Source organism: Leucoraja erinacea, chromosome 2 (assembly GCF_028641065.1).
Source record: "Leucoraja erinacea ecotype New England chromosome 2, Leri_hhj_1, whole genome shotgun sequence".
Classification (NCBI taxonomy): domain Eukaryota; kingdom Metazoa; phylum Chordata; class Chondrichthyes; order Rajiformes; family Rajidae; genus Leucoraja; species Leucoraja erinaceus.
This window is the reverse complement of record NC_073378.1, coordinates 47657979-47672361: the sequence shown is the minus strand read 5'-3', so window position 1 is coordinate 47672361 and position 14383 is coordinate 47657979. Positions and strand designations below refer to the sequence as shown.

The 14383-nt window shown below is 42.2% G+C and overlaps 1 protein-coding gene across 1 annotated transcript in view; it reads left to right on the top strand.

Moving 5' to 3' along the window:
- ctnnal1 (catenin (cadherin-associated protein), alpha-like 1) overlaps positions 1-14383 on the top strand; it is a 312118-nt gene that overhangs the window by 263410 nt on the left and 34325 nt on the right. The window contains exons 8-9 of the mRNA XM_055656355.1: positions 9622-9708; positions 11841-11999. Of these exons, the coding sequence (XP_055512330.1) occupies positions 9622-9708; positions 11841-11999 (246 nt within the window). The remainder of the gene's footprint in view (positions 1-9621; positions 9709-11840; positions 12000-14383) is intronic.

The following is a 14383-nucleotide window of genomic DNA, read 5'->3' as shown; positions in this document are numbered from 1 at the left end:
TACAATATATATTAATGATCTGGATGAGGGAATTGAAGGCAATATCTCCAAGTTTGCGGATGACACTAAGCTGGGGGCAGTGTTAGCTGTGAGGAGGATGCTAGGAGACTGCAAGGTGACTTGGATAGGCTGGGTGAGTGGGCAAATGTTTGGCAGATGCAGTATAATGTGGATAAATGTGAGGTTATCCATTTTGGTGGCAAAAACGGGAAAGCAGACTATTATCTAAATGGTGGCCGATTGGGAAAGGGGGAGATGCAGCGAGACCTGAGTGTCATGGTACACCAGTCATTGAAGGTAGGCATGCAGGTGCAGCAGGCAGTAAAGAAAGCGAATGGTATGTTGGCTTTCATAGCAAAAGGATTTGAGTATAGGAGCAGGGAGGTTCTACTGCAGTTGTACAGGGTCTTGGTGAGACCACACCTGGAGTATTGCGTTCGGTTTTGGTCTCCTAATCTGAGGAAATACATTCTTGCCATAGAGGTAGTACAGAGAAGGTTCACCAGACTGATTCTTGGGATGTCAGGACTTTCATATGAAGAAAGACTAGATAGACTTGGCTTGTACTCGCTAGAATTTAGAAGATTGAGGGGGGATCTTATAGAAACTTAAAGATTGTTCCCGATGTTGGGGAAGTCCAGGACAAGGGGTCACAGCTTAAGGATAAGGGGGAAATCCTTTAAAACTGAGATGAGAAGAACTTTTTTCACACAGAGAGTGGTGAATCTCTGCACCTCTCTGCCAGAGGGTAGTTGAGGCCAGTTCATTGGCTATATTTAAGAGGGAGTAAGATGTGGCCCTCGTGGCTAAGGGGATCAGAGGGTATGGAGAGAAGGCAGGTACGGGATACCGAGTTGGATGATCAGCCATGATCATATTGAATGGCGGTGCAGGCTCGAAGGGCCGAATGGCCTACTGCTGCACCTAATTTCTATGTTTCTATGTTTCTGCACTGGCAGTTAAATTCAGATGCTGAAGTCCTGGTCTAATTTTTTAAGCAAGAACCTAAGTTGGTTACTGCAATATGCAGATCAGTAAATGCGGTGAATAGTACTCCCAAAGTATTTACACATGTGAAAAGAACCACTAAACTGTTTGGGTATCTTTTTTGATTATTTTTGGTATTGGAAGTTACCACCATGGAATGGAAAGCTATTTCTACTCACATCTGGTGGGAACAACAATCATTTTTTTTTTTTTGTTTCAATTCTATCAGAATGACATTCATATTTTCTTCAGCCTTTTTTAACTAGTTCATTTTCTAATGACAATCTTGTACTTCCATAGCCCCAAATATGACATGGCTTCAGAATGAAGGGACAGAAGTTTAGTAACATGAGGGGGAACTTCTTTACTCAGAGAGTGGTAGCGGTGTGGAATGAGCTTCCAGTGGAAGTGGTGGAGGCAGGTTCGTTGGTATAATTTAAAAATAAATTGGATAGGCATATGGATGAGAAGGGAATGGAGGGTTATGGTATGAGTGCAGGCAGGTGGGACTAAGGGAAAAAAAGTTGTTCGGCACGGACTTGTAGGGCCGAGATGGCCTGTTTCCGTGCTGTAATTGTTATATGGTTAAATATGAATTTTTGGAAAGCATCCATCCTGTTTTTATATTAGAGTTGAATGTGAACACAAGGTGTGTGGTATCCCAGTTTGTTTGGTCACAAGTAGTCACTTTTTTATCCTATTCCAATATTGTCAAGCTGCGGCTTAATCATCATCAACTGAAAATTGGCCAAGTAAATAATTTATATAACAAAATATAAACTCTTCAATTTAGCATAATTAAGTGTGGGATTACAACATCATAGCCTCTGCTGTGCTTATCGAGAAAGTTCAGCTTTGAAGATTATAGAACCCTGCTTGGCAATGTAGGCTTTTTCCGTTAGTGGAATGAATCAATGGATAACAGTCTTGATTTTCCTATATATGTATTTAATTTAAACACTGTTAACAAGAACTTCGAGGGTTTTTTTGTATTTTGATAGCATATCAGCTGCCAAAGGAAAACAGTTCCATCTGTTCTTATCTATTTAATGCTGTTTGAATGATAAACTGTAGAAAATTAAAACCTAGAATTGAGGAAAATGTTCATCTTTCAACTTTCAATTGGAACAGTATGACATTTAATCTGTATCATTAAACCTTTAGTAAGATTGGAATAATCAGACTAACAGTATCTGTGAAAAGGACATAGTTAAAGCCCTGTCCCACGGTACAAGTTCATTCCAAGAGCTCTCCCGAGTTTGCCCTGATTCGAACTCGGAGATTTACGGTAATGGCCACTCGTCAGTACTCGGGGCTCTCGTGGACATTTTTCAACATGTTGAAAAATCTTCACGAGTCTTCCCGTGCTTACCTGCCGTTAGCGAATCTTCCCGAGTACCTGCCGTTAGCGTAACGAGCTGCTAAGAGACGTCCCCGAGCTCCGACGTACCCGCTACGTTTATTCTCCGTAGTTTAATTTTTTTTTATACTCGGGAGAGCTCTTGGAATGAACTCGTACCATGGGACAGGGCTGTTAGTCTATAGTTCCAAAATGCTACAACTCAAAAAGTCAGGCTTTTGTTTTAATTACTTATGGACATTACTAGCAAGATCAATATTTATAGTCCATCTGTAGATGTTGGTGAGCTCCTGTAACACAATGAGACACAGGTAGGATGCAGTAGCCTTGAGATTTCTCAGCTAGGTGGACAGGTCCGTTCGTGTGGCCTTGAATGCTCGCACCACTGCCTACAACTCTGGCCTGGCATCTGGAAATATGAACGTCTACAAGGTAGAGTCCTACCGACTGCGAAGGGTGGTGAAGGACACAAAAAGGAGGTACAGGGACAAGATGGAGTCTTCAACACGATAGTCCCCACCAGACTTGCTGAGAAGCTGCTGGAATTGGTATCCAACACCCCCCTGTGTGCCTGGGTCCTGGACTTTCTCACCACCAGGCCCCAGGTAGTCAAGATGGGAGGAAATACTTCAGTCCCTCACCCTGAGCACAGGATCCCCCCAGGGTTGCATCCTCAGCCCCCTACTGTACTCCCTGTACACACATGACTGTGTGGCTAGGTTCAGCTCCAATTCTATAATCAATTTGCTGATGACACTGTGGTGGTGGGCCTGATCTCCGATCCAGCATTCAGTAACTTTCCACTGAGAAACAGGTTTCCTTATCTCTGTCGCATGCCCAGACAAGAGAAAACCAGGTACAATGTCAATTCTAGAAGGAATAATGCGTCTGACACTTATTTTGCCAAATTCCCATGACCTTCTTCTGCACCTGGTCCATGAGAGATGCCAATTGCCACTGCACACCCTTTCGTTACCTTGTTTAATTCTGATCAAAATTAAGTAAGAAAGGATTGTAATTTGTGTTCTTCACCAGAACAAGGGGTCACAGTTTAAGGATAAGGGGGAAATCTTTTAGGACCGAGATGAGGAAAACATTTTTCACACAGAGAGTGGTGAATCTCTCGAATTCTCTGCCACAGAAGGTAGTTGAGGCCAGTTCATTGGCTATATTTAAGAGGGGGGTTAGATGTGGCCCTTGTGGCTAAAGGGATCAGGGGTATGGAGAGAAGGCAGGTACAGGATACCGAGTTGGATGATCAGCCATGATCATATTGAATGGCGGTGCAGGCTCGAAGGGCCAAATGGCCTACTCCTGCACCTAATTTCTATGTTACTATGTTTCTACACAGCTATAGTCAGCAGAAGTCATGGAGTGATACAGTGTGGAAACAGGCTCTTCGGCCCAATTTGCTCACACCAGCCAAAATATCCCAGCTACTCTAGTTCCACCTGCCCGTGTTTGGTCCATATCCCTCCAAACCTGTCCGATCCATGTACCTGTCCAACTGTTCAATACACCCACCACCCTTTGTGTGGAAAAGAACATAGCACAAGTGCTAAATAGATAAAGCCTCTTAGCTTCTTCCTGAGATCCCCACCATCAGAACAGCCTGTCTTAAGACACTTTGAATTACTCCACATGTTTGGCAAACAGTTGAGAGCACAGGATACAGCAAACTCTGTAGGGCCAGACAACATCTCAGCTGCAGTGCTGAGGATCTCTTCTCCAAAACAACATTGTGCCCACATTCAAGTTGTTACAATGCTGTTACAATATTGCCATCCACACTGGCACTAGTATCAAGAAGATTGCTCATGTATGCCCTGTTCATGAAAAGCAGGGCTACTCCAATGTGGCTAACCACAATCTAGCATGCTTTCAGTTGTAAGTGTTGGACAATGAAATCAATAGAGCTATCAAATGGGGCTTGCTCAACAATACAATGCTCTTTGATGACCAGGTTGGGTTTTACAAGCCACTTTGTTACAGACACAATCACATATCTGGCTGAATTCCAGAGGTGAGGTGAGCCTGACTTTGATATCGGCAGCATTTGCCTCATTGTGGCTTCAACTAATATAATTTTCGACAGATGAATAAGAACCAATGAAGAACTGCAAAATTGATTTTTTTTTTTTCAAATCAATAATGGTCTAAGTCAATAGGAAGGTTGACCCGAGTTCAAAAAATCAGGATGTAGAATTGGTTTGGATGGGATTAAAAATAATAAACACAAAACTTTCACCTTGCGAGTGGTGTACATATCCAATGACGGTAGAATCATAGTCATACAGCGTGAAAACAGGCCTTTTGGCTCAGCTTGCCCATGACAACCAACAAGCCCAATCCACACTAGTCCCACCTGCCAGTAGGCACATATAAGGTATGTATCAAGTAAGCAATGACATGAGCTTGTCAGCAGGGTATGGCCATAATCATGAGGGATGTTGGTCTACGATTAGACTGATAGGCAAAGATAAGCTTGATGAGTTTAGTTTGCAGATACAGTGTAGAAACAAGCCTTTTGGCCAACCCAATCTGCGCAGACCAGCAATCCTCATTTACTAGCACTATCCCACACACTAGGTATAATTAGCCAATTAACCTACAAACCTGTATGTCTTTGGAGTGTGGGTGGAAACCCATGTGGCTGCGGGGAGAACATACAAACTCCATACAGACAGCACCGGCAGTCAGGACTGAACCCCGGTTTTGGTGCTGTTGGGCAGCAACACTACTGCTGCACCACCATGCTGCTTTTCTTCAAGTAATTCAAGTTTTTACAGGAGAGTTGCTTAGATTAATATATTCTGGCCATCAAGAGAGTAAACTTGGTACTGTGTAGCAAGGTATGGAAAATAAATAGCATTGTCGTGAAAACATCCCTCTTATGATTGAATTTAAAAGTCAGTCTGAGGGGAAAAAGGGTCCCAGGCTGGTATTTCAAACGTAAATAAAGGAAACTGTAAGGACATGAAAAGAGCAAGCTAAAGTGACTCAGCAAGTTACATTAACATCAAAAATCAATGGTAAGCATTTGAGAGGACATCTCAAATGCATGGAACATATGCAATGTAATAAGAGAAAAATTCAACGGGAGGATCCTCCATCTGTGATTAAGAAAGTTAAGGATTATGTTGAGTCAAAAAAATATATAATTGTGCAAAGAAAAGTGGTTTACACTGTTAGCATTGGTCTAATAGAAAGTGAGTTTGGAGAATTGATGAAAAATAAGAAGGTGGCCGATGAATTAAATGGGTATTTTGAATTAGCCACTATAAGGATATTAGTAACACATGGGAAATAGTGGTAATGTACGAGTCGGAAGGGAGAAACTTAGGAGCGTTATAAATGTCAGGGAAGAGGTGCTGATCAAACTGTAGAAGTTACTGGCTGTCATGTATTTTGAATTCAATGCTAGGAAGAAATAGGTAGTGAGATAGGTGGTACCTAAATTTTCATTTAAAAAAAAGTCTCTATATTCAGAGGAGGTTTCTTTGATTGGAAAATAATGTATGCAATCCCTTTAAGCATACATGGGGGGGGGGGGGGGGGGGGGGGGGGGGGGGGGGGGGGGGGGGGAAGGGGACGACACATCAAGCAGAGTCTACACAGTTGGCATAACATCCGAAAGAAGGGAAATGTGAGAATCTTTATTGTCAACATTACCTTGACATTTTCTAAGTGCTCTGCTATCATCAGGCAAAGATGACGTCTTGTGAAAGGAAAATCGTATGTGGCCAATTTATTAGATTTCTTTGCAGATATTTATAGCTAAATTTGCTGATGGCACAAAAGCAAGTTGGAAAGTAAATTGCGAAGAGGATAATGGGAGGCCTTGGCGTTTAAATAGGTTATGCGAATAGCCAACAATCTGGCAATAGCATGAGATGCGGGGAAATAGTAAATGGTCCTAATAGCAGAAAGAATAAAGAAATGCATTTAAATAATGAGAGGTTGCAGAGCTCAGAGGTGCAGAGGGATCAAAACATCCTGATGCATGAATTACAAAAGATATAGTAGGTGTAGCAAGGAATATGGAAAGCATTTGCTGTTAGAGGATTCAAATAGATGTTTTATTCTTAATTGTTTACTGTATGTCGTGTTGTTACTTGCGAGCGGAGCATCAAGGCAAATTCCTTGTATGTGTACATACTTGGCCAATAAACATTCATTCATTACTTCATTCATCATTCATTCATTCATGAAGTTGTGTATCATTATGTAAGTTGTGAAGTTCAGCTTTATTTTGCCATTTACATGCAAACATATTTGGAGTACTGTGTCCCCTAGAGGCCTCCTTATTGAAAGAATTATGGAAATTCTGGAAGCAGTTGAGAGAAGATTTATCAGATTGATATCAGGAAGTATGACTGGTTTGCCTTATGAGGGAAGGTTGGACAGACTAGGCTTGTATCCAACAGAACTTAGAAGAATGGGAGATGAGTTGATTGGAACATCTTGTAGGTTTTCAATATAGAGAAGATGACAGAAGATCTGTGTGCAATGTCCCACAGGTCTCAACATAACTGTCAAAGTTTGGGATCCTTGCAGGTGTACACCAACATGCAGCTCACACTATACATAAAGCATCTTGTGGAACCCAGTGGAGGAGCACTGGGCAGTTTCCCAGCAGTAATCACATGAGGTTTGCCCACTGAATCTGTGCTAGGTTGAGCAACTCCACTCATTTCAAGGAAGATGATGATTTGGAGGAAAAGAAGCAAGTTTCAAGTCATCTACATTTTCTCAATTTGTGAAGGAATTTGTGGCATATATTTGCCAATAGCTGTTGCTGGCTTCTGGAGATAGAAGCCCATTTGATCAGGCAACAGCGTGTACTGAAAACCTGAACAGCAAATACGGAGCTGTGTCGCCGTTGTTTGCGAACTGGACACGAAAGGCCGCAGATCCGTCTATACATGGGACTGTAGTTTAAAACAGCTGTACAAATCGTTTAGAGTTTGTCCAGTTATCTTTGTGTTGTATCTATGGGGCAAGATGGCATCCTTGATACATAGGCTGACTTTCGACAAGAACTGTGAAACCTTTACCTTGTACTGTGAGCGAATGGGAATGTTTTTTATTGCGAATTACATTATTGAAGCTGAAGAAACAGAGGATGATGATCAAGTGCAGGTAAGAGCACAAAACAAGGCCATCCAGGAACAAAAGAAAGCCATTCTATTAACTGAAATTGGTCTTGAATGTTTATGAAACTCTCACCGACATCCTAGCCCCAGAGAAAGCAAGGAATGTTTCATTTGGGACTGTCCTTTCAAAACGTGATGCTCACTTTAACCCTAAGCCCATAGAGATTGCAGAAAGTTACAAACTCCACACAAGAAACCTGAAGTCTGGTGAGACTGGGTGAGTACATTATCTCATTGAAGAAGTTGTCTCTACACTGCAATTTTGCACCATTTATGGAACGAACTTTGCATGATAGATTTGCATGTGGAATGCTGGATGAGCGAATCCAATCAAAATGACTGAACACACCAGCCCTTATCTTTGATTTGGCATGCAAAACTGCTTTGGCCATGGAGATGGCATGTCAAAGTGCACACGTTTCAACCAACACATGCTGGCACAGTCAACAGTCAAAAGGCAGTTCCAAAACACAAGCATGACAAGACAGGGATAAGGACTTCACAGCAAAGTTCTGGGTAAAGCGCAGATTTGTGCTATCGATGCAATGGTCAACACAAAGCAAATAAGTGCCAGTTCAAGGATTCTACATGCCACAACTGTCAAAAGGTCATATTGCATCAGCATGTAGAGCATCATCACAGAACAAAGCAAAACAATAGGCTTGACAAAACCAAATGCGTGGGATTCACAAACTTGAAGCAGTCAGAGAGTAATGAACGGACTGTACGGCATCTATACTATGAACGGCGGGTCTGGAAAGGAAGACTGTCAAACAAAGGTCAAAGTGAACAATCAATACATTACTATGTGTATTGATACCGCAGCTGATTGCACAATTATAAGCAAAGACACCTATGAATCCATGTTTAGCAATATGCCTATCACAGAAACAAACCTTCAGCTGAAAACATACTCTGGAGAAGTATTGGAGACATGTAGATAGAAACAAGCACAGGGTTTCAGTACACACTATTTCCAGTGGGGATCTTCTTTATTTCACTCAGTTCTTAAAGTTACAGTTACCATTATATACACCAGTTTCTTAATTTGTTTGTGGTTTTGTAATATTATAATTTCGGCTACATGGAAGTGGTGGAGGGGAGAGCAACCCTTTTATATTAAGAATAAGGGTTCCAGTATATTTTTACGTTCTCTGGAATTAACACATTGGATAAATATGGTGATGAAACATAAATAGTTTCTAATTCTAACTCTAGTTTGAATGGTCAGGAATATCTATCACTGGAAAATTGAAAGGTCAGTCGCAAAGATCTATGAGTAAGACATATTCTAATTTTAAATCTGTTGCAGTTGGAGGCAGACAGACAGTTTGACCGAACTGTTATAAAGTCTAATTAAAGTTTTAAATTCTCTCTTTCTACACTTGTGGTAAACTGTGGAAAATGAATAACCTAAACAGTCAGATCATTCTTAAATATTCATTACTATTCCCACTGTTTGTATGGAGTACTTTTCCTGACTTCAGTCCTTCACAGGGATGTAAATGGCAAGTCTGTCTACATGCCATTGATATAAGTGCTGCACTGTGGCTGATCTAATGACGGTTGTGGTTTTTGAAACACTTAAAACTAAAGTCTTTAACTTCCAAACTCATGTGGTTAAGGTTTAAATGTGTCAACATCCTGTCTTTCTTATTATTGCATTAATATTGAAAATATTCTGAATTCATATATTAATGAATATTTGGCAGAAGGCTGCTATAATAGAGGATTTATGTTTGATAAGTAAGTGCATTAAAATGCATTCTCCAGTCAGCTAAGCAGAAATGAGGCGTGATGGTGTTGCTTGGATGTAAGGAATCAGAATGCCAAATTATTGATCCTGTTTTATAGGCTGCAGCTTTATGAAAGCTTTTCTAGTGGTTTGGCAGAGTCTTTATTTTGTAGCGTGTTATGAAGAAACCTCAGTTTGAAGAATTTAACTATTATCTTCACCAAACCTTTCCAATGAATGTGGGGAGGAATACGTTCTCAGTAAAGCAAAGAGTCTGATAAAACATTGACAGCATTCAGCTCATTTTAAAGTTTTTTAAGCTATGTACAGAAAGAGTGGTTTAATTTTGATCAGCTTTCAACATGCCCTATCCTCTTCAACAGCAATGCCTGAAAGCCAAAGAAGCCACAAACGATATGGAGTTGGCCATTATTAAGACAAGACAGTGTATGAGTGAACTGAGGAGAGAGGTAAGTGATAAATCATTCTGAAGTAAGCCTAAACCAACAGGAGCTGGAATCAGCTCTGCTCCTAAACCTGAGATTTTAGATACAATCTCATATAATTTACGATTGTGGTTGAAAATGCCAGCGGAATATTTGTTCACACTGCTGAAACTGATCAGAGGTCAAGTTGATAACCAGAGTAAAATGATGCTGAGCTGCTGTGGTTTATGATGTTAAAATGTAAAATTGTGCTTTTAACCATTTAGATTTAAGTTATGAAAAATGCATTTATACCCTGGTTAGCTGAACTTTGTGTATAGTTCTTTCTCTTAAATGAACTACATGTAGCAATTGTTCGTAGAACTATTATCCCAAATCCTGCTGATAACATAGAAGATCAGAGGCTGCACAATGTCTGTGCCAAACAAGATAAAGTAATATAATCTGTCAGAATATAATCCCCATCCCTCCATTCCCTGCATTTTCTCATGCCTATCCAAAAGTCTCTTAAACACCACAATTTTATCGGCCTCCTTTATTACTTCGAGTAGGATGTTTTAGGCACCGACCACCTCTATGTCAAAGAGAAACTTATATACGATACGATAAAAATGTATTCATCCGCAGAGGGAAATTGGTCTGGCGACAGTCGCAACACACAGGTACACAAAAACTTGAAATTAAAAGAAAAAGACACGGGACTGTTGGCTGGCTGCCATGTGCACAATGTCTTCACCGGAATAAATAAACAAACAAACAAACAAACAAACAAACAAACACAGACTTATCCCCTGGGCAGAGGATTCTAAACTCGAGTGCCCCCCCACCCCCACCCCAGGCCTCTTTGTTCATCCACCGTCCTTCACAGCGGTCTCCCACGCCGGGTCCTCCATTGTTCTTCACGATGGTCCCCCCCATGGCGGGTCCCCATTGTCTTCCCCTTCCCCCCTCACGCTCATCGACCGTTGATCTGCAGGTCGACCGCGAGGTTCCCGCTGCCACCGAGGTCCACACTGCCATTGAGGCTCTCGTTGCAGCTGCTGAGGCACCCACTGTCACCGCCAAGGCACCCATCGCTGCCGCCACTGAGGCTCCTTCGCACCAGCCAGGCCTCTCCACCCAGCTTCACCACAGCCCCCTGGGAGGCCTGTGAGGCAAGTCGGATCTGCCGGGACGCGTTCCGGATGGCGGCGCGGTTCCCCGGGACACTCCCGCTCTCCATCTCTAAAGTATGGCCCTCTCGCCTTAAGCTAGGTCCTCGAGTCTTTGATATTTTCATCCTGGGGGAAAATTGTTCTGTCTACCCTAACTATGCCTCTCATAATGTGATACACTTCTATCCGGTCTCCCCTCAACCTTCGGCATGCCAGAGAAACCAATCCAAGTCTGTCCAACCTCGCCTTACAGCTAATACCCTCAAATTTATCAGTCTGGTTTATGTTGTGCACATGGAACATGTAAAACTCAGGTTTATAAAGCCAAAGCTAATCTCTGGAGCATCGTCTTATAGACAATAGACAATAGGTGCAGGAGTAGGCCATTCGGCCCTTTGAGCCAGCACCGCCATTCAATGTGATCATGGCTGATCATCCCCAATCAGTACCCCGTTCCTGCCTTCTCCCCATATCCCCTGACTCCGCTATTTTTAAGAGCCCTATCTAGCACTCTCATGAAAGCATCCAGAGAACCTGTCTCCACTGCCCTCTGAGGCAGAGAATTCCACACTCATCACTCTCTGTGAGAAAAAGTGTTTCCTCGTCTCCGTTCTAAATGGCTTACTCCTTATTTTTAAACGGTGACCCCTGTTTCTGGACTCTCCCAACATCGGGAACATGTTTCCTGCCTCTAGCGTGTCCAAGCCCTTAACAATTTATATGTTTCAATGAGATTCCCCTCGCATCCTTCTAAACTCCAGAGTGTACAAGCCCAGCTGCTCCATTCTCTCAGTCTCGATGGAATCCCCCAGTATTTCCATTGTTTATGTTTGGATAAGATTAATTTGAAGCCTAATATCCATAATTAGGATTATTTAAAATTAGATGACAATTCAAAAATACTAATTCTAATAATAAAAATGTTTTTATTTTGCTCAGCTGGTGCTATATGTTTTTTTGATTGCATAGATGTGCATTAATCCTTCAAGTTTTGTTCCTCAGCTTCAAAACACTGCTGTGGAGTCAGCAGGGGAGCTTCTAAAATGTTACGCAGAGCACATTGTCCTCAAAGCCCTGAAGGCAGCAGGGGTTGAAGGAGATTTGGAGGCGCTAGCAGAAGGTACCAGCAAATTGTCTGAACAGAAGGAACAGCTCTCTGAGGTGGGGGTTGAAACATGTTTGTTGTCTGAAAGTACTGAAAATGCATGCAGAATAAATCTGTGGAATGTGTTATGGATCTTAGCCTCTGCACTGGGATTCCTGGCTCTGACAAATCCCACATTTTCCCAAGATCATCTTTTTAGAATTAATTAGTGATAGCATTTATTTCCTTTGAGAAGCTAGTGCTGCTTTTTAAAATCAGGACTGCATCTCTTAAAAGTTTTTGAATGTTAGCATTCGTTTTTTTCTGGAGTGAGTGAATAAACACATGCAGGACACAGTGAAGTAATATTTTCAGCTGCAACCCAAAGTCAAAGAATCTGCCCGAGAACTTTGTGAGTATATCAGTACCATCATAGGCCTGTCCCACTTAGGCGACTTTTTAGGCGACTGCAAGAGACTATGCGGTCATGTTAAACATGTTAAAAAATTAACGGTGACCAGAATTAAGCCACCATGGAGAGTAGCGAGTATTCTCGTGCTGTAGGTGAGTCGCCAGGAAGTCCTAGTGGTTTGCCAGGAGGTCGAAGGTTGTCATAGGTTCTTGTAGGTTGTAGCCAGTGCTCACCGGTGAATTTCATTGGCTCATTGGGAAAAAAACGTAAGCACTAGTTTTCAAAACCAAGGATAACCGATGTTAAATGTTCCCGAGCTTCATGGCCGTGTATCTGTGGCTTCTTAAAAGTTGGCTTCACTCCTTCTCCCCCCTTCTTCCTCTTCTCCCCCCTCTTTTAAAGGACTTACGTGACCCTTCCCGTACACTGTGCTTTCACCGTCTTAATTACAGCGCCAACCTTCCTGTTCATCGCGGTGTGTTTCTGTATCACATTGGCTTTGCAACGTGTGAATTTCACTCAGACAGCGCTCCCCCTGCTTGCCCTGTCCCCCGCATGCATAACGGGCTGGTGAAGGAAGCGATGTGTGTGTGTGTGTTCCACTCTGGCAGTCGCCGTTCCAGTCGCAGTTGGCACAGGTGGAGATAGGGACAAGGGCTGGGAGATGATTAATGAAAAAAAGGATTAGTGCTTTGCAACCCAGAGCTCAAGATGGCCGTCTGTCCTTGACCTCTTCCGATCTCAGGGTGAGGCTAATCGCAAGTTACAGGAATGGCACCCAATATTCAGTCTGGGTACTCTATAACCCGACATTGTGAAGATTGAATCTTCCTCTGTTGTTGCAGCCTGGCACACTGAGTAGCTTGTATTTACGCTCTGGATCCCACCATATCCAATCTTGGGTATCTGTGTTGTAGATGGCACTTACAGCACAAAATTGCATAGCATTTATATCTGAGGAACAGCCTCTCACACCCAAATGTTTGATTTTTGCTCCATTTTTACACCTCCTGATTTTATTTAATATTTACATTTTCTGAGATGTTGCACAAAATAATGGTGTGCGCGCATGCATATAAGAGAGAGAGAGAGAGAGAGAATTCCAACCCAGTTTTGAGAAATCCCCAACTTAAGTTCCAATGGCCCTGACCTCCCATCCTCACCTTTGAATTACCTTTATCAGACTTCAATATTATATCTTTTCACTAAATGTTGTACCCTTTATCTGTGCACTGTGGACGCTTGATTGTATTCATGTGTAGTCTTTCCTTTGACGGATAGCACGCAAACAAAAACTTGTCTCTGTACACGTGACAATAGTAAACTAAACTAAATTAGATGAGGAGCCAATTGATTCTTCTTGATCATTTCAATGCCATGTGTCAGGCTATTAACTACCTATCTGGATCATAAATGATGTACCAGGGTATTACTAAGACTGAAAAGTTTTAGCCAATTAAAATAATTTCATCAGTTTTAGATTTTAGAAATACAACGCGGAAGTGGGCCCTTTGGCCCACCGAGTCCGTGCCGACCTACAATCATCCCATACACTAACACTATCCTACAAGCTAGGGACAATTTACAATTTTACCAGAGCCAATTAACCTACAACCTGGACGTCTGTGGAGTGTGGGCAGAAACCGGAGAAAACCCATGTGGTCACAGAGAGAATGTACATACTTCGTACAGATAGCACCCGTAGTCAGGATCGAACCCAGGTCTTTGGGACTGTAAGGCAGCAGCTCTACTGCTGTGCCACTGTGCTGCTCCATATTTCTGTGATATTTCCAAGATGGGAACAATGTCAGTATGAGAAAGGAGTGGGTAGTTGAGGTTGTTTTCTTTGGGACACAGATTGAAGTGAGATACCATAAACTGTACTTCCATGTTTCCATGGGGCCTCACTCTGGCAAAGGAGGAGGGCCAGGATAGAAAGGTCTGTGTGGAAATGGGCTTGATTTGTTCTTCTCCCTTCTAGCAATGCAGAATCGTTAAAAAGTTCTGAAACATGTCCCTTTACAAAACCTCCTGAAACCTCAATCAACT